Source organism: Carya illinoinensis, chromosome 2 (genome assembly GCF_018687715.1).
Source record: "Carya illinoinensis cultivar Pawnee chromosome 2, C.illinoinensisPawnee_v1, whole genome shotgun sequence".
NCBI lineage: Eukaryota > Viridiplantae > Streptophyta > Magnoliopsida > Fagales > Juglandaceae > Carya > Carya illinoinensis.
Genome location: NC_056753.1, coordinates 23,359,227 through 23,382,976, shown reverse-complemented (window position 1 = coordinate 23,382,976; position 23,750 = coordinate 23,359,227). Strand labels below are relative to the sequence as shown.

Sequence of the window (23,750 nt, the reverse complement as noted above, 5' to 3'; positions counted from 1 at the left end):
ATATGTGTAATCATTCTTATATATTCTATTAATGTGATTGACTGTATTATTTTTTTTAATATAAAATAATTGATTTTTCCAATTATATTAAATAAAATGAGCAAAGAGTACACATATAACGAGATAGTTTAATATAATTTATAATTTAAAAAATTCAATAAATTATTTCAGCACTCTTTTCTCTCCCAAAACTAATCAATTTAAGCACGTTTATCAGATCAATTGAACTTATAATTTCAATATTATTAATTTAAAGATAAGAATAATGGAAATATGGTTGAATGAAGAATGCTTATGCAACTAATAGCAAGTAGGGGTGTGCATCCGGACCGGATTTTTTTCCGGTCCGGTCCGGAAATCCGGATCCGGGTGAATCCGGGCGGTTATCCGCCCGGATTACACCCGGGCGGTTTTATAAAATCCGGATCCGGTTTTATAATCCGGTAATCCGTAACCGGCTTTTATGTCCGCTTGTTTTATTATTTGCCGAAAACCAGGTGGTATCGATGGACGGAAACCACGAGCAGGAGCTCGAGGACCTCGAGCTTTTTCAGAAATACGTGGCCGATCGCTTCTCTGATCTTTTATCATCCAGCTCTGACGAGGCCGCTGATTCCCTGCTATCAGTCTCTTGGCTCCGCAAGCTCGTCGACGTGTTCCTTTGCTGCGAGGCCGAGTTCAAAGCCGTCCTTATAATGGGTCGAGATCCTTCACAGGTTTCCAAGCCCCCACTCGATCGTCTTGTCCCGGAGTTCCTCGACCGCGTGGTAAAGGCACTCGATGTTTGCAATGCGGTCTCGCACAGTGTCGAATCGGTCAGACACTACCAGAAGCTTGCGGAGATCGCTGTCTCGGCTTTCGAACAGAGATCGATCGGCGATGGACAGGTTCGCCGTGCCAAGAAGGCCCTGAATTCTCTGATGCTGACGCTCGAGGAAAAGGAGGGAAGCAACCACAAGTCAGCGGAGCGAGCCTGGTCATTCGGGCGCAGAGGTGCTACGAACAAGGACCGAGCCGCGCCCGGGCAATTCCGATCCTTGTCGTGGAACATGGCGAAGGGCTGGTCCGCCGCGAAGCAAATCCAAGCCATGTCGGCCAACCTGGTGGCACCGCGTGGCGCAAAATCATCCGGTCTGGCCTCCCCAGTTTACATAATGAGCACGGTCATGTTGTTTGTGATGTGGGCTCTAGTGGCGGCAATACCTTGCCAGGAGAGGAACGGCTTGTCGACCCATTTCCCGGTGCCGCGGCAACTGGGATGGGCCCAGTCTATGGTCGCTCTGCAAGAGAAGATTGCGGAGGAGTGGAAAAAGAAGAAGGAGAAAACCCGCTTGGCTGGGCTGCTGGAGGAGACGCAGAGGTTGGAGAGGTTGGGTCAGTCCCTGATCGAATTCGCCGACTCGTTTCATTTCCCTGCGGAGGCGGAGCGCTTGGAGGAGATGGCTTCGCAGGTGGCTGAATTGGCTGATACTTGCAAGAAGATGGAGGAGGGTTTGGTGCCTTTGCAGCAACAAATCAGAGAGGTATAACCCGAATATCCGGGACTAAAGACCAAAAAAAAAAAAATCCGGATATCCGGATTGAATCCGATTATCCGCCCGGATTGAGTCCGGGTTCAATCCGGGCGGATACCCGGATCCGGATCCGGATGCACACCCCTAATAGCAAGGTAGGTCTTGGCTGATCATCATGTGTGCGGAATGCTACTTTGCTATTGCCTGCACCACATATTCTTAATATTTTAATTTTATTTATTTATTTCTATTAAGTTAATTGAATTTATTTTATTTATTATCTATACAGTACATATTTGTTAAGAAAAAAATAAAAAATAAAAAAATGTATGGCATATAAATAATGAAATAATGAATAAAATTATTCTCATGATATATTGGCGAAAACCCAGCATTAATATTCAACAGGACAACACTCAAAAAACAGACATGACATGAATCTTAAATTACGGTCACGTTTATGCAACTAATACCAGATTGTTTTTTTTTTTTTAGTAATTTGGAACACTAATAATCAATAATAGTGTAAAGTTAGATTGATTTGTACAAAGTAATATTGCATTTGTGAGATTAATTATATAATCCATATTGGATTCTTATAATCGAAGCCAATAAAATTATTTTACAATTTTATAAGTTATAAAATTGTTTCTCCTGTACTATTTTATTTTAAATATTTTTTAACATCTTTAACCATTAAAAAATTATAAAATACATATAACTTTACTAATAATTATTTCTTTAACCACTAAGTAAAACAATTATAAATAAATAAATAAAATACTCTAACGGTAATGGTTAATAAATTTGAGATATTCCTCCTATTATAAGCGATGATCTTTTTAATAAATTTGAGATAAGGGTCATTATTAGACGTGTGGTCCTGAATTTTGAATTAAAAAAATATATATTAAAAATTATTTTATTTTACAAAATTATAAAAAAAAAAAAAACCAATTTACATAATTATTTTATTAATTTTTTAAACTTTTTTAACACCTAAGTTGTGAACACGAGGATTCGCATTATTGATGTCTATGATATCTCGAGCGATATTGAGAGCTTCCTTTGCCAGAGCCACTCCATTTGCTTCCCTCGGCACATATGTTACCGTCCATTCTAATTTAATTTTTTTGTTAAGAGTTTTGCTACATACAAGTAAAGTCACGTACTAATCTGCATATTAATACTGATTTTTTTACACTTAAAAGTTAAATTAGTATTTTTTTAATAAAATCTACTTTTTGACCAATCACAATAAATTAGTGCACATATTAATGCATAAGTGTGCTTGTAACTAGACTTTTTCTTTTTTTAAATGATGGGTATGATTATTTATTTATTTTTTTGAAATATTTTTAATTGAGACTCTCTCGACTGACCCTTTTGCGTTGGACTCCCCTTTTAATCCAGTCCAACGTCTACCCTGTTGAATTAAATTGATTATATAATACTAGTTTTAATTAGTTTAATATTTTAATATAAAAATAATTTTACACTCTTTAAATGTTAATGCACATCCTTTTAAAAAAAATTATATAAAAAATTAATTTTTTAATACTATATCTCACTTTAAAAAAAAAAAAAACCAAGGTTTGCATAAAAAAATATCTAATATTATATTTTTTAATATATAAATATATATATTATTAATTTCACGTGGCATTGAACTTGAAACTCGAATGGTTGTACGTTAGCGTTGTGACTGACATTAGAGGGAAGACTGGGATTGAGAAATTGGAAATTGGAATTACGCGTATAGTTGGAATGGACGCCCCGTAAGTTGTAACTCAACAGTTGAAGACTGACGGCTCATCGTGCTTATGCTTAACGTATACGGCATTCCTTTGACCATAAATTTATGAAAAAGAATAATGCTAGACTGCCGCTTGAAGATGCCCGCTCCAATTGACCGCTTGACGTGGCCCATGCCACGTCATCACGTGAAGATAAAAAATAAAGAAAAATATGATTCGTCTGTTCAACTCCATTCTGCAGGTGTATCCAAACCCTAGCCCCCATCTCACAGCAACCTGCTCCCCTGTCTCACGGCGCCGACGACCATTATCGACCCTATCTATGGTGAGTTTTTCATCCTCGATATTTTCAGACCACCATTTTCGACTCCACATTGTACTTCATCCTCACCACGATTCTATGCCTCCCGATTCGAATCCACACAATATTTCGTCCTCACCAAGATTCGAGGCGATTCGAAGCTTCCATCTCGCTCCGTTCCACCCTCACGAGTCACACCACGCTGGAAGCAAATGGTAAAAATTGTAGGTGCTTTTAAAAAAAATTTCTTCATCTCTGTTAGGTAGCCGTGACTTTGTCTCTGTGTATTGAGCTTGTGACGCCCCCAAATTCCATTTGGGATAGGATGGAAATTTGAAGCGTCGAGACATGCAACACAAGGTTACCTGTCCCCGTTCATGACATATAAGATGCAATGTTCCTAACATGCATCTAACAATATGCAATATTCGCAGCGGATAAATTTTTTTTTTTTTTTCTTTAGCAATACTATGCACCAAACTAAAAATATCTCAATACTTAAAACATACTTCATACATAAAGATCCATTGAATAACTAAGATCACAGTACTATTCCAAAATAGTTATGATCCAAAAGTACTGGAGATGCAACTCCATCGTACAAGTAGTAATTTAACTACTATATTAACATTAACGACGCACCGTCATTCAGTCGACTGTGTCTAGTTGGTCAGCTCCTGATCCTCCTTCAGGTCCTGTAACAAGATCTACCATTCGGGGGGAATGGTAGTTGGGACTACCACAGTGAGATTTGATTACAAATCTCAGCAAGTTAACAAAAAACTTCCATACAGACTAATGATGCATGTATGACAATAAAAGCATAAATGCATAATCAAATTTATAAGTAATTAAAGCATAACTTAGCGTACAACATAGCATAATTGACATAGCTTAAATTGAATCATGAACTGAACTTGACTTGACATGAACTTGATCTGAAACTTGACTTAGCATGAACTTGCTCTGAAACTTGAATTAACATGAAAAATACATACTCCACAGTTGTTGTGGCCCCATGTATTCTACGTGTAAATACATACTCCACAGTTGTTGTGGCCCCATGTATTCTACACAAACTTGACTTAACATTAAAAATACATACTCCACAGTTGTTGTGGCTCCATGTATTCTATGTGTAAATACATACTCCACAGTTGTTGTGGCCCCATGTATTCTACATAAACTGAATATACTCAAGATGAAACGTGACTGGAATATGAAAGGACTGAAGCCCTGACGTAACATAACGTGACTTGAACATAATTTGAAATACATAACCAACTTGAGATAGTAACATTTCGTAACATGACATAACATATAACAGACAACATATTTAGCATGACATATTTGTAATGTATAGTAATACATGACAGAATATATTGTGTAACAGATAAAAATTGATGACAGAATAAATTCTGTATAATAGACAATTACATGATAACTTGGCATGGCATGACATATATGATAACATACATACATACACTGTAATTCTTTTACTTAGCACACATATACAGTAGACTGCTAGTAAGTTAAAAGCTAACTTACCTCGATCTCCGTGTTTCTTATAAAACTTCAAGTGCGATCACGAGGAACTGTAATTAGTGATTCTAAAAGTTATAACTAAATCACTAATAATTTGAAATATGGAAAATACTAACTTAAAGAGTAAAATTTTCATTTTACTCTCTACATGTGGGAAAATGACCGTTTTACCCATAACTTAAGGATTTTGCATACTAACTCCAAAAGTTTCCAAAATTTACATTCCTCATGTAAATCTTGTCCTAAACTTAAATATCAACTCAGAAAAATTTAAAACAAAACACAACTATGAAGAACACACTATGGTCGAAACATCCATAGGCCATTTCCCTTTATTTTTGTTGCAATTCCTTCCAACTTCAAAACTCATGCTTAAACCAAAATTTTGCAACAAACATCTTCCAATCCTAAGTTCAAAACCATACTTAAAACATCCATTTAGAAAAAGCTAATAATCAACACCAAACTTTTTTGTAAAAAGATCCAAGCACTTGAATCACAACTTTTGACTTTAAATCAAAACATCTCCAAGAATTTCAAAAAAAATCAAATCTTACTTCTAACATATTCATAATATCATCCTAACATCAACCATGTTTTAAATCATCAAACTAAAGTCACCAAAATCACAAAATAACATTTGGAGTTTTTGGTTTTACACTTAGTCCAAAAACTAGGGGTGTAACCGGTCCGGTTTGGTCCGGTTTTGGACAAAATCTAGGACCGAACCGGTAAGTACCGATTTTGTATTTTTCAAAACCGATTACGCACATATTTTCCTTATAAACCGGTATTCCGGTTTTACCGGTTTTCGGTCCGGTTTGGTCCGGTTTTCCGGTTTTAATAAAATATAAATTTGTCATTAAAAAATTTTGTTTTAAAAAAAAAAAAAACTGATTTAAAAATTCTGTTTTAAAAATCTTCTATGTAAAAATAATCTGCTATAAAAAATATGCTTTATAAAAAAAATCTGTTATGTAAAAAAAATCTGTTACAAAAAATCTGCCTTATAAATTGTTAATATGCTATCTAAACAAAATTCTACTATATAAAAAACTGTTACAACACAAAAACTGAAATATGAAATCTAGTGTAAAAAAAATATGTTCTAAGCTTATAAGCCTTTAAATAAAACTGCTACAAGAAAATAAAATCTACAATAAAAAAAAAAAAATTCTGCTATGAAATAAAATAAGTCCAAAATTACAAGTCCAAAAGTCCAATAAATTACAAGTCCAAATTCCAAATGTCTAAATTACAAATCCAAAGGTCTAACAAATTACAAATCCAAATACCAAAAGTCTAAAATACAAATAAAAAAGTCTAACAAATTACAAGTCCAAAAGTCCAACAAATTACAAGTCCAAATAGCATTAATATTAGATTACAATCACATACTTTATAAAATAATAGACCAAGCAATTTAGCAATCACACGCTTTATAAAATAATAGACCAAGCAATTTAAAAAACATATTAATATTATTTAAGCCACATGCACGTACAAGTAGTAATTTAGCAAATTACTAAAATAATGTTCATCAAATAAATAAACTAACAAAGAAAAAATATATCACATTGCCAGATCGTGTTAAACTCCAATAGATTTCTTTTTTCACTAACCAAGAATATACTACGGTTATTACCAAAATAATATTCATCAAATAAATAAATTAAAATATATATATATATATATGTGAACTAGCAGTTAAGTTAGTCTATATATATATATATTTTATAAGGTGTGAGATCATGACACCTAAGCAAAATACACATTTGGAAAATATCTTAAGAACATAGATTTAAAATATAACTTAGTCTATATTGTGTGAGATCATGACACCTAATTGTGGTAGTGCTTGGATATACATGATTAAATGCATATTTCTATGAGTGATTGGATCATGTCATATATATGAAAATCCCTGAAAGAAATAAAATGGAGTACATAAAACATATACCAGAAGATAGAAACACAAATATAAATATTTGTGAAGTATTATTTTATTATCATAAAGCAAAATTACAGAAATTTGAGGCTCTTTGCCTCAATCTTTAAACGTTCTTGCTCTTCAAAAATCTGCATGCCTCTCCTATCTAAAGGAGTAGCCACTCGAAAAGAAGAGTTAAGCAAAGATTTTAAATCTCTGTTCTCTCGCTTTACTGCTTCTATCTTCATGTTGGATTCCATAAGAAGCCTCTGAAGGATAGAAATTTTCTCGTGGAGTTGGTCAACCCCACCAGTCCTGGATTGCAGTCGCTGAGAATATGCGACAATGGCTGATGAGTATCGAGTACCGAGACTCACAAGCTCGTAGATAAGTTCATTTTCTGACTTATTAGTCAGATCATTATTTGATTGCATAATAGCACCTACGGAAGAAGCAGAAACAACTGGTGAACGAGGTGCAGAATACCTCATGTATTGGTAATGAGAAGATTGCTGAGCCATTGCAAAATGAGAAAGCAGAAAGAGATTGTAGAGTAAGAATGCAGACTAATTTCAAAAAAGTGAAGAAGATGAGATGCGAAAGAAGATGAACTGAATAATTCTTTTATAGAGAAAATTATGACGAATCATCTCTCGTGAAGCATTTCTGTACAAGAGACAAGAACAAAGTAGTGTCATAGCTATGCGGCGCCTGACAACTACAGAAGACCTATAAAAATCATGCGGATCAGAGTTGTCTGGTCTAAAACAGAGTGCCACCGATTTTGTTAAAAAGAGAGAGAGAGAGAGAGAGAGAGAGAGAGAGAGAGAGAGGTTAATGGCTTAATATAAATATTAATATTAATTATAGTGATTATAAATATTAGTGATTATTATAACTATATTTATTAATAGACTAAAATTAGTATAGTAACAAACTAACAAAAATTGCTGCAGACCAAAGAGGGATGGGATGAAAGAGAAACATCCTAAAAATTACCATGGGTCCGTGAGAGGGGCTGCGTGAGGGGAGGTTCACGGCGTCGACGAGGGCTGTGCGTGGAAGACCCACCGAGATGCACCAGGGCAGTGAGGCACGACAGTGACTGTGAGGAAGAAACCAAAGTCTGAAGAGTGAAGATTCAAGAAGAAGAATGGAAGAAGAAGAAGAAGAGACTAGAGAGAGGAGATTGGGAGTCGGCGCAGGGCAGCAGGTATGAGGAGAGAAGGAAAAAAAAAATGTTCTGTAAACCTAATTTTCACAAAACGCACCGTATAGTTAAGATCTCTTCTCAGGCTGGGCTGTAGTGGCAGTGAATGGGCTAGGCCCAAAACAGAGAAAAAACACACTTAAATGGCCAAAATAAGCCCAGTAAAAAAATAGAGGGTCCAATAAAATAAAAATGGTACAATAAAATAAATACAAAACAATTAAAAACACTATAACAATTATATTATTAAATATAAAACAATAACTAAGACTATTATAGTATTAGTGTTACTACTACATATAAGTCTATATATAGACTATATAGTTATACATTAAAGAATATAATTATTAATGACTATTAGTATTAGTATATATATATGTATAATAAACCATTAGTATTAATATTTAATACTATAAGTCTATATTAGACTATTAGTATTAGTATATATATATATTACTATATTAGTATTAGTTATAGTTATATAATATATTAGACAATATAATAGTATTAATGGTAAGCTATTAGTATAGCTATATATTAGTATTAGTTATGGACCTTATGGTGAATCAGTGATTTAGTATAACTATATCAGTATGAGTATAACTTAGTCTATATTAGACTATTAGTATCATTATAAATATTAGTATTCATTATAGTGATTATAACTACCATATAATGATATTAATATTTGTTAATTGTTATAGTGAGTTTGTTTTATTATAACTATATTTTTTTTTATAGGTAAAAGAAGTTTTATTGATCCACGTAAATAGGCAAATCCCGAGTACATAAGAGATATACGAAGAAGAGCCTAATTACTAAACTACGTGCTATTGATTGTAGCATACAAATCGTTTAGGCTCGTTCCATTCCATATTATAGAAGAGGCCCACAACAACAAAGTGTGAAAGAAAAAGTCTCTAAAACTTTCTGGGGAGCGTTCCTTATCCTCAACTATATTACTGATAGACTATATTGATAGTATTAGTATATTAATTTAGTATTAGTGTTATTATATCATTATTTTATATATGATTATAAAATTATACATAGACTTAAAGTATAATACTAATAGTAATATAGTTTTAGATTATTAGTATTTAGTATTAGGTCATACAATTTAAATTGTATTAATATAATAGACTACATGGTTATACATAATAAATTAAAGAATATAACAATGCAATATAGTATTAATACTATAAGTCTATAAGTCTATATTAGACTATTAGTATGATTATAAATATTAGTGATTATTAAAACTATATTATTAATAGACTATAGTGATTATTTTATATGTGATTATTTAGTGTAGTGATTTAGTTACTAAAATTAGTATAGTAGTTTAAACTTTAGTATTAGTTTATTATAGTTTATACATAGACTGAAAGTCTGAAAGTATAATATTAATAGTAAATTAGTAATATAATATTAGACTATTAGTATTTAGTATTAAGTCATAATATTTGACTATTTATTATTAGTGATTATTTCAAAATTTAGTAATAATATTTGACTATTTGAGTAATTTTTTTTTTCTTAGTTCTTACTAGTTACTTCTTATAATAAAATGTTATTAATAATATATATTTATAATATTATATATTAAAAGCATATGATGAATTAAATTTTTATGTTCAAGATTAAACATTTATTTTATAAATTATAAGTCCATTATCTTATATATAATTATAATTTATATTATTTTATATAAAAAGTCTATATAATATAAAACATATTATATATAATATTAATATATATATATATATAAACAGTACCGGTCCGGTCTGGGCCGGGCCGGTCCACTATTAAGTGAAACCGGAACCGGACCGGAACTGGCCGGTTTCCTAGTTATAAAAACCGGTTCCGGACCGGACCGGCCCAAAACCGGCACAACCGGTCCGGTCCGGTTTGGTCCGGTCCGGTTTTCCGGTTTTCCAGTTTTTTTTTACACCCCTACCAAAAACATAAACTTTTCCCTCAACTAGTTTTGATAAATCTCTTGATCTATGACTTATAAATATATGATCTTCAAACCAAACCATCACATGGTTTAAAAAGATGTCCTAAAACATATATAAGCTTTTAATTCAAGATCATATGGTTAGAAATTAACCAAAACATAAATTTAGCCAAGAATATTCACACTTTGACTTATTTGAATATCTCTTTGCATAAAATTTCATATCTTTGAAACTAACATCAAATATCTTCAAAATAATAATATAACATGTATATAAGATGTTTAGGATCCTCCAATAAAATTATCAAAGTCATTAGAATAGGTTTAGACCACCAAAGAGTTAAACTTTCTCAAAACAGAAACTGTTTTTCCTCTTCCAGTTTCTAAGTTTCTAAATCTAAGAACATCTTTCATCAAAACCTTTAATCATGCAAAAATCCTCAACCAATAGTCACATATACATGTTAACAATACTCCATAAAAATTTCGGACCAATATCTATCTATTAGCTTGGTCAAAAACTCCAAACTATAACATATTCTCCAGTTTATCTCCCAGAATGACCTTTCTATAGTTTACACAATATTTGACTGACCAAATGATCTTCAAATGGGGCAAATAAGATATCCATGTAAACTAGACTCAAAAAGGAACAACTTATATGAAGGAGACTTTATGATAAAACACTTACAACAGCTTCGAAATGGGCATGCAAAAGATCTCTTAAAATCTGTCCGAGAGAGAGTGTTTGATAATCTTTTATTAGAAGGAGTAATTGAAGATAAGTTCATGGGTGCTGGCTGGACACATTTATGGACGAGATAAGGGAGGTGATAAGGCTGGAGTTGAGAGTTGAGTGTGGTTTTCTCCTAACCAAAATATCTATAAAAGATTATCTCATAATATTCTATCCAATAATATTTACAAAAATCAACTTAAGATATTTTTATCTAATAATATCTATAAAAATCAACTCAAAATATTTTTACCCAATAATATTCACAAAAAATTACCTCAAGATATTTCTTTTTATCCAATAATATCTACAGTTTTGAACAGACGTTTTGTCCGAAAATATGAAAAAATGTTATTGCGCCATAAGACTTTAAATAACCCTCCGAGTCTAATGGCACAAATTATAATACATTTTGACACTTCTAACTATCTCCAATAATCAAAAATACACTTATGATACCATAGTAAATAATAACACTAACTATGTAGTTAGACAAAAACCTATACGATTAATGGATTCGTGAAAACTTATGGGTTTTTTGCGAGATTCCTAAAGTTAATAGAAATTTCACAATTGAATTTCTAGTGGGCTGTTACAGAGCTTGCCTAGACTCACCGATAGTTTCTAGGTAGTTGTCTCTGTGTATTGGTACTTCTCTATTCTTGACTCACCGACTTCGTATTTGTTGCTTTTAGTGACATACTTTTAGTCATACAATTTTCCAATACAGAATATTTTTGCTTGTATTTTGGGCCTATGTTTGTAGTTATTAAATTACTTTTCCATTTGCTGTTACTAAGTTGATGTGTATTGGGTGGATGATGATGTTTTTGCTGGGATTTTAGGTGGATAGTGCTCTATGTTTGCTTTTATTTTGGGCTTATAGTGATCTTGGTGATGTTGCTACCATACTAAATTTTTTCTTTGTTTATTTTTATTTGTGGGTTTAAATCTCTCTAGTTTCTTTGTACACTTGCTTGTTTGATTTCTTTAATTGTATTTAAAAGTGAACAACTTTGCAAGGGATGGGGATGATGTTGAAGTGATTGTTATGGCTTGCTAGTTTTGAAGCACGAACCTTCCATTTTTTGATAATTGTTATGGCCTGCTATTTTCATTGAAAAACTATCACTATTTAGTGCACCTATAAAAGACTTTATTCCTACTACATGTTCTTTTCTCTTTTATATTTCTATAATAAAAGTTTGAACTGAAAGGCTAGTATTATTCAATTGATTTTAGTTGGGTGGATAGTGCTCTACTTTTGCTGTGATTTTGGGTGGATATTGCTATGTTTTTGCTTGGATTTTGGACTTATGTTTTTAGTATTTTAATTTCTTATCCATTTGCTGTTCTTTTCTTTTGTATATATACAAAACCCATAAAATGCTCCTATTTTTGTCACAGGATCAAGAAAGTCAAGTTTGGACACATGTGCTAGATTATTTTTCTACTCCCACAACTGCTCCTCCACCTCTATTACAAGCGCAACCTTCGTGATTGCATCTCTCGAGTCAAGATGATGATCTACACCAGCATAGATGGTGGCAGCCATGAATGCATTGTTGTATTTATGATGTACCACCAGCCTTGCTGTTGGTTGTTTCTTGAAAAAGCTTCTGTTTGAACCCTTCTTGCTGTACATCTTTTGTAATGAAAGTGTTTTGAACCCTTGCTATTGAGTGTTTGTTGTAAATGAGTCAAGTTTGAAGCCTTGCTGTTGTATTTAGGAGGTGCTTTTGTAATGAAAGTGTTTTGAACCCTTGTTGTTGGGTGTTTGTTGGTGGCATCTATGTGCTCTAATAATACTGAAATTAATATGTTCTTTTGACTCATTTAATTAACTTATATTATGTTCTCTGGCATCTGTTGTTCTGCAATACATCTTCAAAAGAAAAATTCTGCACATTTTCCATCCATCCTTGCCCCTTGGTAGAAAAACAAACACTTAAAAACAGCATCTTGGAAATTTATTCATGAGAAGATTCGAAGTCTCAACAAATACAAAGAGCTTCCATATACATATAGACTTTCCAAATTTCCATACACAAACAAACTTAGCTCTACTCATCGATTCTATTCATCATTTCATTGTTAACACTTATTGCTTCAATACACCGCCCCTATGCACTGCAACATGGTAGTGAAGATCATTTCCAGTTCAGCTTCTGCCGTCCAAATTAAAATTGCCAAAATCTGTAGAAAAACTAGAGCAGTCAAAGCCATATTCCAGGACGGAAATAAAATTGTTCAGAACAAAGCGTATAATGCATATGGATAACTCAATTAGCATATAATTTTCTCCAAGCAAATGGATAAGAAATTAAAATACTACAAATATAAGCCCAAAAATATTAATAAGAACATTGTTAAGGAAACACATTTTCAGACTAGTGGAGATAACAACAAATACTTCAAAAATACTATTTTCTCTCATTTTACATGTACTGCTTTAGTAAAGGCAGAAACTAATTGGGACGGCATTCCAAGATGCCATAGGCATCTCCACTTAAAATCTTCACTTCACCAAGCATCATTCATAAGTTAATAAAATCAACTGCATCATGAGTTAATAAAATTAATAAAATGAGCATGAGCTGCCTATTCTAAGGTTAATAAAATTAATTGCTTTTGGTATGACCTGAGAACCATCCACCCAAAATCCCAGCAAAAACAGAGCAGAAGAAAAAGTTTTTGCCATGCGTTAAAAACAGAGCCTTCACCAAAATGACAACAATGCAAAAACAAAGCATAAAGGAATCATACAAAAGTGACAAAAATGATGATTAGAAGCTCTTCAACACTGGAACTGGGATCTCTCCTCTCATCCTTCCTAGAAAAGCCCCAACAACAATTACTATGAAACCAAAAAAAAATTACCATCAAACACCCACCAACAGCCATCCCCCGAAGCCACCACAAGCTCTCAAAGTATACAAGCACCAATCTTTATCATCATCGTTGCCATAAAAATCACCAAAAAAAAAAAAATTAATAATTTGTAAATGGTGGTGAGTTCGCTTACAAATCTACCAGATGACAAAGTGGAACCTTCAGTGGTTGCTAGGGTCTTATACTCCTGTGAAGACCAGGTGACTTTCAGTACTGGGCAACTTTGAGGTTTGACGAGATGAAAAATTGTAAAATGCAATAGAAATTATCAGCATCAAAATCGAGTTAAAAAACTGGAAAATGGAGATAACCCCTGTAGCGGCAAATGCTAGTCTGGCCGGTTCTCTCTTCACAACATGATTGTGCTAGGGTTCTCTCTTCTCAACAAGTTCTGGTAGTCTTCACAAACTCGGTTTCGTATTTTATTACCGCTCATTGTTTTTAATTTACGATACGGAAGGCTCTTGGGGAGGAGGGTAGGAGATCTGTGTTGCGGGCTCGTTCTCGTGGAGGAGGGAACTGGTGGTCGATGACGGAACCACTCGTGACGGTGTTCTGCAATAGGATGGCCACGGGGACGGCGAGGGAGGACACGACGACTGGAGGGTGAAAGGTTCTTAATGTGATTTTCAGTCATTCGTTTGAATTCGTTTCCGTTTCATCTTTTTTTTTTTTTTTTTAAAATACCACATGGCATGCCATGTCAAGCGGTCAGCTGCAGCGGTCACAGGGAGGCGGCACAGTAGCGCGACCTATTTATGAGGAAATCTAATCCATCTCACTAAACCTGATGAATTTGAAATTTTGATTCGTAAACCCTATATTGTTATGTTATAAGCAACAATGTTGTTCAAGTCTTAATTATACGAGCCCCCACGCAAGTCTATTGAAATGAGCCAACAACATTACTTAAAAAGTAATGTTACGTACAATCACTATTTATAGATTGCAATATAGGTATAGGTAATTTTATTTTTAAATTCTTTTAAAATTATTAAAATATCATACTTAAAATAATATTTTTTCTCTTTTAATAAAAGATTTGCACGTACAGTTCCCATTTAGAGATTGCAAATAGAATTTTTCTTACCATAGTGTGAAAATTTTATCCTTCTTCTTAAACAACTTTTTTTTCAAAATACTCGCACGAAACTTGCACAAAATTTACTCACCTAGAGCCTGTATTACCAGAGTACAAAAGCGTTGCAAGAGACTAAAGGGAGCATTCATACGGATAAAAGGAAAAAAAATATAATCAATAGCACCGTCGGTGTGCCACCATTATTGACCCCATAATATCAAAGCGAGCTAGATGGCTACTTAGAACCACAACTACCCTAAGTTCCTAACCACCAACTTCAACACTCTTTTAGAGAATCATTAACACCCTCCTCACTAGGACCTAAAGACACTGAAAACTTTGGTAGAAGCCAACCAACTGCACACTAGAAACTCCAGGACCACAATCAGTTGCTTATTGTAAAACCTATTACTTTGTACACCCATGCACGAGTTCTTCTTCTACTTGCATGCTGGTGTATACATGCACACAGTTTATTGATCATAGCTGATGTGATAGATGGAACATCTGTGATATATTTGATTTGTTAAATGGAACTTTTCTTAATGAACAAACTAGTAAGCCCATTGGAACTATTGCTCAAAATCTTGAATCAGAGGAATGAAAGGAATGCATGAAACTTGTTAAAAGGATTTGTAGAACCATTAAACATCTTGATATTAGTTCTCAATCACATTGGGAATGAAAGCAGGTGTTGATTTGTGAACATCCAAGGTCTTCCAATTGAGTTAAAGTAATTTGGTCTTCTTTCATACCCTAAAATAAAATCATTGCACATTGATAAAATTACACCTACTTACAAGAACATATATGAAATAAGGTTAAGGAAAAAGAGTACAGCCAACGGCTGATCATGGTTAACTAGAACTACAATGACGAGGTACCTACGAGAGAACCCAAGCAATCCAACAAGTGTTGAATCTCAATTAATATAGAAGAGTGGCTAACTTGTTGATGGTATCATTTTTACCCTGCAGGGTGTAGGTCAACTGGCTCAGTAAATCTTGACCTTCGTCTCCTCTTGCCTTCAGGAGTACATCGAACACTGCCGATTGTTCCTAGCTTCCCAGAAAACTTGCAATTTGATCTATATCCCGTAGAGGACGAACGTACAACTGGAAATTTCTCTTTCCCAGACTTGTCCACGTTGCTTTTGGTTTTGGTGCATTCTTTCCCAGTTGGAGATTTTGCTCTCTTTTTTGTTACCCTGAGTTGTGTTTCCTCTCTCTTCTTGTCATGGCTGAGGAGACGAATGTGAAAAGGATTCACATCAGTGTGACATATAGACTGGCCATCAAATCCACTCCTATCTAGACCAACATCTCCATTGTTCACCTGAAAATCACATGGACTGAATTCTCATTCCTCCAGAGAGCAAGTGGTATCTACTTTCGGAATCATTTCATCATCGTAGGAGATTATACCAGAAATTTGGAAAGTAGTATAAAACCATTTTTAAGATTTAAACTAGGATTTAATATTTGATATTTTAACTAGAAACAATTTCTTCAAAAGTATACCACGCACACCAGGCAGATGTTTCTGTTGATAATGGAGTTACATTTTTTTTTATCTCTTGCTAGATGGGGATTCTTACCAATTGAAGAAGCGCAGAAAAGCTTCGAGCCACATCATACTTCTCCTGTCCCTTCACCACATCACCAAAAGACATGACATCTCCACTGTATGCTTCAAGGGATAGTTTGTCTAGAATCCTATCACCATACTCATGTATATCAAATGGAGGGCATGATTCCTATAAAATCACAGGGGCTGAGTTAAAAATATTACGAAGAAACTTTAATAAACACATTTGACTAACATTCTCATTGACTGTATCATGTATGCTCAAATACAAAGTTAATTATGACACAGAAGAGAAGCAAAAGTGACAGAATTTACTTGCTCCTCCAAGTTGTGCTCTATTTTCTGTTTCCATGTCAAAACCCGGGCAGCCAATTCAGTCTGATTCTCAGTTTCAGCTATGCTAGCAAGTAGAGCATCCTACATGAGAAAACATGGTCAACCAACCGAGCAAAAAAATATAAGGGAAACGAATGTGCAAGTGACAGCGAAATTATAAAAGACCGGACTCCATCCATAATCTAAATGCTTCAAAGCATACAGACACCAAAAGTGAAGTTGCAAAAATTGCTGAAAAGAATATTGCATAGCATTGAGAACCTCAAAACCTACCACAAAGAAAGAGCAGATATCATTAATGCTCACATTCTACTGAACTGAAAGAGGAACCTAACAAGTACATAGGTTAAAGCTACACTTGAAAGTGACCCCTTGTTTTAGGCTAGTAGTTACACAATCTAGCAGATATCATTAATGCTGATATCATTAATGCTCACATTCTACTGAACTGAAACAGGAACCTAACAAGTACATAGATACATAGGTTAAAGCTGCACTTGAAAGTGACTCCTTGTTTTAGGCTAGTAGTTATACAATCTTGTATGTTCTGATTGTCAATGCAAATGAGACACTTTCACAAACAACCAAAATCTAGCTTATGGGTGGATATTTGGCAAGCCACAAAATGAGGCTAGTTAACAAGTATGACGGATTTTAATTTGTAACTTTTATCCATTAAAAATGAAGCTAGACTGAACCATTAATTCTAATATTGTTAAAGAACTGTTAAGTATTGATGTATATGGCCACATGCATTAGCAAAACTCAGGTGAGCATGAGGGAGAAAGATGATCCCCAAAAAAGTATCAAATTAGCAGTTTCAAAATGCAACTTAAGAATATACTGTGTAATATCTCAGAGGCAAAGTTGAAGACTCTGCTTACTAGGTGAGAGCGACAAAGATCTTCTAGGCTTGTATGAGAATTTGGATCTTGTCCAAAATCTTCATTGGTATCAAAGTGAGCAGCACCATCATCACCCTGTGTAGAGACCAATAAATACGTACTCTAAAAAAATTTCACTACTTTTATTCTGAATATATATCACACAATCATGTTGCTGGTCTGCCTAACCTTTTCATTGCGAATGGGTATATCTTCATGCATACACATATTCTCAGGCAAGTCGTCAAAATCAGGTTCCCCAAAATCAGGGATCCCACTATCATAGTGATAGTTATCTTTCTCATCATCAGGATCACAAAAGGTATTGAAAGTTTCATGCCCTCCATCTATAAGTGACTGACGCAACTGCAATTAGAACATCAGGAATTATCAGCCATACAGACCAATTTAATTAATACAACCTTTGAAAAACATTACCTTTTCATATAAAGGAGGAGACTGGGACTCCCTTTGTGTTTCAAAAGCATGATGTCGCATCTCCCAGATTTCTGTGAGCTCTGGACTAATAGCACCATGCAATCTAGCGAGCGGAAAAATTGTAGTTATAGAAGCTCCCTTTGAAGAATTAAACCCATTCCTTTTAAAAGCTTTTACTGCCAGAAGAAGAAGAAATTAAAAATACAATGTTACTTGCAGTTGAAAATCGCAGGAGTAAATAAAACGAGCTAAAGTAATAAATCTTTGAACAACCTTTTCTAAAAGGCTTTACTTTCAAGTTCCCAGGTTCGTGGGGATTCAAGGGCTTCCAAGGATCATTTTCATCCTCATCATCAAAATCCCCAGGTTCTGAATATCTTTCATCAATATCTAATCCCCAATTGTTGTCATTTAAATTTTCACAAGCAGGAGGATCTGCCCCAACATTATTATTATTAACATCAGAGTTGCTATTAGGCCCAGGAAATTGACTGACGCTAGCATCCTGGTTTTTTCTAAGAGTTGACTTTTGCGCTGTTCCTCCAGAATGTCTTGTAGGAGATTGGAAGCTCCTGCGAGCTGAGCTGCCTCTGTGAGTACCATTCTGGCCTTTACCAGCCTTATTTCCCTTCAAAAATTCATCAACTGCTACAGCATCACATGGATCTAATAAAATAAAGTCCTGGTATAGATCATTGGTGGCCAACTGCAACGATATACAGGTATGGTTCAAGGGTTAGACTCATAAAAAAAATTATTCAAGGGTTAGATTATAACTAGTATGCACATTGATAAAATAACAAATGGATGCAATTACGGTACCAGATATGACTCTAATTCCCCACCATCAGCACTAATGTCTAAGCAATCACCTTCAAGAACAACTAGATTTGCAGGGGGCTTCAAAAAGTGTTTGAAAGGAGCATCTTTGCCTGCCGGACTATCTAAGCAATTCTTGGCTTCCACTGTAAATGAAAAGAAGTTTTAGTTGTGTTTGCACTTTGCAATATAACTTCTCGATGATAAATCCAGAGTAACATGCTACCTTGGACATCATCTAAGCCCCAAAACAGATCATTTTCTACATCAGCAACTGGATGGAAACCACTTTCTTCAGGCTGGGTTGATGTGTGCTTTAACTGATCCTGCTGCCTGTATCGTAAATATAACGCAACGGAAACACAACTGATAAAATGGCTGTAATTTGAGTTCTGCGTGGCGGGGCATGCTTCTAAAGATCTGGTGTCGTTTCATATTTTGTGATTAGCGATATATTAAATTTTAAGGGAACTTATAGTGCAAAATTGAACCCATGATGTTTTGAGTGTTCAAAGCAAAGTTTTGAATATTGTTTCGGTGATCATTTCGATTAAGGTACTGGAATAAAATATTTCGATATTAGTATGTTTCGGTGTACTGTTTGAGATTAATTATATATTACATATAAATATTTATATGTATATATAAACTAATAACTAATAAAATAAATACATATATATGTAAGTGTGTATCATGTATGTGTGTATATATATATAAAAGAATTGAATATTTATAAAATAAATATATGTTGAAAAAAATCACAAATTTGAGTTAAGACACAAAAATAAAGAAACAAAATAAAAAAATAGATAAATTATTAAAAATAATGATATTTAAAAAAATAAAGAATGAGGGAACATATTTAAAATTATAAAAAAGTTAAAATTATTTAAACATATTTATATTTTAGAATGAATTAAATATGATTTGGATTTAAAATTTACAAAAATACAATCTAAGAATAAGAAAATTATAAAAACAACCCGAAACGGAATGGGGATTGAAATGTTCCATTTCGGCTGAAATGACTAGAATTTGACTAGAATGGTAGATACAGAACCGGAATAACCGGAATTTGAAGCGAAATAGATTGAGATGGTAGAATGTACCGGACACTATACTAAAACAGTAAATTCTGATGGGAACGGAATTCAAAACCTTGATTCGAAGAGAACTTAGACAGCAAAGGGCAGACCGTTTGACCACTCAGACATTACATATATATATCTCTCCCCGACATCCTGAGTTCGATCCCACGTAATAGATACATGATTATGGATTTTGAATCGTGCACTGGGGGTTTACTCTAGCGCGAAGGACCTTGCCTTCGTGAGGTGCCCCATAAGTATAAGAAATATTTGAAAACAAATTATATCCTATCTCATTAGGCCAAAAATGAAGATTAGATGTTAAGCATTTAGAGGCATACAACGTAAAGCAGCAAACTTGATTCAACTACACCTACAACCCACAATTATCCGAAAGTTGCAGAATAATCTAACCTAAAGAATCTTAAAAATTTGAAAAATAGAGAGTATAAGACGCAAACCTCTTCTCAGAAAGGAACTCCAAAGCACGCAAAACCAAAGAATAGAGGTATTCGACCTTTCGACTATACACCTGCACCGAACCCTGAAGTAGCAAAGCAGCTACATTTCACACATAACACCAAACTCAGAAAACTGATGAAATTTCCAATTTTTTAAACCAAAAAAAAATTATATATTAAAAAAACTGGAATGCACAAACTAGAAAAGTAACCTTCGGCGAAATTGATTGGGGCTTGACCGTCTTCTGGGACCTCACCGGAGCAAATCTTCAACAAATACTCTTCGAGTCTGTTGGCGAGGTCCACCTCCCAATTAGATTCCAGGTCACGCTCCGGATGCACCGTATGGAAGCCGCTTGGTTCTTCTCGGGGATTAGTCATCTTCTGCGGAGAGGGTACGGTCGTGCATTATAGAGGTGCCGAATTTCATTAGGGAAATACTAGGTTTCGAGTTTGGACGGGGAAAATACGATAATGGATGATTTGGGCTTTCCTTTTGATAGTTTCTAAAGAAAATGGAAGAGAAAGTGCGAGAAATTCAAAGAATCTGATTGAAGCATATGGTCACAGATTCACAGAAGTGGTGGGGTTCAAAATTGCCGTTTTCCCGCTCGCTCGTAGAAAATTGGGCCTCTCGGGAGTTTTCTACCTATTGGGCTGAAATGGCCCAAAAAGACCCATAAATGTTGGAAACAAAAGGAACTTTGCCTACTTCTATTAATGTCGGAAAAAATTATTAGTTATTTCTTTTTTTGAAACAAACCAACTGAACATTGCATTAATCAGGTAAAATACAACATTTATCCTTCAAAATAAAAGAGAAAATAGACTCAGGACAATCCTCCATCCATATTCTCTCCTCTTGCAACAACAAAGCCAGCTTTGCAAGATTATTTGAATAGTGAGATGAGATAAGATAGTTTTATATGAAAGTTAAATAAAATATTATTAGAATTTTCTTTTTTAATATTATTATTATTTTGAAATTTTAAAAATTTGAATTTTTTATTAAATTTTGTGTAGAAATTTAAAAAAATTATAATGATGAGATGAAATGAGATGATAATATTTTTCAATTCAAACGGCCTCTAAATAATGGGCTATAGAATTTCCTTCCCTTGGAGTAAAACTTAACAACCAGTCTGGATATGCTGTTAGTACCTGCTGCAAGTCTTCTACAAGTTGACCATAACAGGCAGCAAAGCATTGCTCTTCACTTTGAACTGCCTTGATCACCATCAAAGTATCACCCCCCAAAATAACTTTGCGACACCCTAACTCAAAGCATACCTCCATAGCTTTCCATAAAAGCCAGTCCTTTTCCTATGATTGGATTTGACACCCCATTCTTTTGGTCACAAACAGAAATCAAGAGCTCCCATTCCCAATCTCTCAGCACCACTTCCATACCAATTTTCTCTGTTTTTATCCACTACAGCATCAAAATTTGCTTTCACTACATTTGTAACAGGTGCTCTCCAGTGATGGGATGAAATTCATGCCCTCCCTAGTAGTTTTTTCTCATCTTTGAGGTCTTGTGCTTTCTTGTAAGTTTCCATACTTTCTAGAGCAGACCTCACAATTAGCCTTGGACTAGTGAATCTATTCTCAAAGCAGAACTGGTTTCTCCTAAATCAAATCCCCTTCATTAGAGTTGCAATCCCCTCACAGTTCTTTTTCTTCAATTTCCTTCTCACATTAATCCATAGATCTTTGAAATCTATTGCACAACTTGAGCTTTTCTGTAGCAAACTTCCCTTCTCTGTCCATACATCCATTGCTACTGGACAACTCCATATTGCATGCACTACAGTTTCTTCTTCCCTTAAACATATAGGACAGATGGCAGATTCAATAATTTTCCTGCAATACAGATTATACTTTGGAGGTAGAATATCATTCCCTACTTGCCATAAGAAAATTTTGATTGTTGGTGGCACCTGTATCTCCCATATACTCTTCCAGAACTCATCAATTACTGGTCCACTAGAAGTCTCGCCCTTCCATTTTTGTTTTCTGGTTTGTGATAAATGATAGGCACTTCGAACTGTAAACTTCCCATCCTTTGTGAAATTCCATATCTAGTTATCTTCAACCCCCATCTAATTACTTATAGGGATGCTGCATATTAATTTAGCTTCTTCAATATCAAAAATTTCCTCAGCGTTGTTCCACTCATTTTCATCCATTATAAGCTTACAGACTTTTGAGGTTGGGTTGAGAATCTTAATTGAGGATTGAATACGGTAGGAAGTTTCTTTAGGAATCTACCTATGACCCCATATATTGATCAGCTTGCCATTCCCCACTCTCCAAATTAATCATTCCTTTAATAGATTCCTAGCTGACCAGATACTTTTCCAAACCATCAAGGGAGAATTACCAAGTGGTACTACCAAAATATTAGAATGCCTGAAATATTTTCATTCTTTTCTAACATAAATTTATTTTAAAATAGAATGTATTTTAAAATGCCTATTTATACCCTCAAATTAGAAGTTGACAGTGTCAACTTTTAATGGATGAATAAAGTGGTCACCCACGAGATCATACCAAAATTTTATAGAAAATATTTAAATTAAAGAAAATTAGACTTCAACCACATTTGGTGGTTCGGCCTCCAAAGGCTTGCGGTTGGCACCACATGCAAGGTGGTATGCACTACCCTGGGTGGGGTGGGTCACTTCCACCATGCATCCAAGTGGTTTGGAAATTAAGATATGCTTGGTTGGTTGAGTGATCTCAACTCATCTCAAACTAATTATTTATAGGACCCATAATTTTTAATTTAATTTAATTTTATTTTTTATAAAAAGTTAAACCCCTTCTAATCTATTTCATACATTCAATTACATAACTCAGTTTAATTATTTAGATTCAAACATATCTCAATAAGACATACAAACACTACTATTTACAAATCAATTCAGATCATATATATAAGATCACCTCAGCATAGATGCAGCCTCACGAATGGTTTGATCCATATCTAAGTTTGATCTAGCAGCCACTAGTAGTGGTTTTTGGCTGATGCCAACAGATTTTCTACTAAATCTGCTCTAATGCGGGGATGGTTGGCTTACAAAAATTCTAAAATCCTTCTTTAATTATTAAATAAATAACTAATTAAGTACAAAAATTCGGTGAGTATCTTCAGTGGAAATAGAGTTTTCATATAATAATTAATAAAAAATAGAAATAGATCGAG

At 34.2% G+C, this 23,750-nt stretch overlaps 2 protein-coding genes across 2 annotated transcripts; one reads left to right on the top strand and one right to left on the bottom strand.

The window, feature by feature from the left end:
- The first annotated feature begins 497 nt into the window (after positions 1-497).
- LOC122301801 (protein ROH1-like) lies at positions 498-1,529 on the top strand. The gene has a single exon (XM_043113178.1). It carries the CDS (start codon positions 507-509, stop codon positions 1,527-1,529), a length of 1,023 nt encoding a protein of 340 aa, XP_042969112.1. The 5' UTR covers positions 498-506.
- Positions 1,530-15,623: 14,094 nt separating this feature from the next.
- LOC122300406 (condensin-2 complex subunit H2) lies at positions 15,624-21,111 on the bottom strand. Its single transcript, XM_043111035.1, has 11 exons — positions 20,755-21,111; positions 20,543-20,642; positions 19,220-19,326; positions 18,997-19,139; positions 18,448-18,880; positions 18,175-18,350; positions 17,926-18,102; positions 17,737-17,832; positions 16,832-16,933; positions 16,527-16,685; positions 15,624-16,264 (listed from the first exon to the last, which is right to left on the bottom strand). Exons 1-11 carry the CDS (start codon positions 20,921-20,923, stop codon positions 15,896-15,898), a joined length of 2,031 nt encoding a protein of 676 aa, XP_042966969.1. The 5' UTR covers positions 20,924-21,111; the 3' UTR covers positions 15,624-15,895.
- Positions 21,112-23,750: the final 2,639 nt, after the last annotated feature.

Coding starts and splice junctions, on each gene's coding strand:
- LOC122301801 (XM_043113178.1), top strand. CDS start 507: ATGGACGGAAACCACGAGCAGGAGCTCGAGGACCTCGAGCTTTTTCAG.
- LOC122300406 (XM_043111035.1), bottom strand. CDS start 20,923: ATGACTAATCCCCGAGAAGAACCAAGCGGCTTCCATACGGTGCATCCG. Junction 18,103..18,174: donor CTCCTCCTTTATATGAAAAG/GTAATGTTTTTC, acceptor TTCTAATTGCAG/TTGCGTCAGTCACTTATAGA. Junction 16,686..16,831: donor AGCACAACTTGGAGGAGCAA/GTAAATTCTGTC, acceptor GTGATTTTATAG/GAATCATGCCCTCCATTTGA.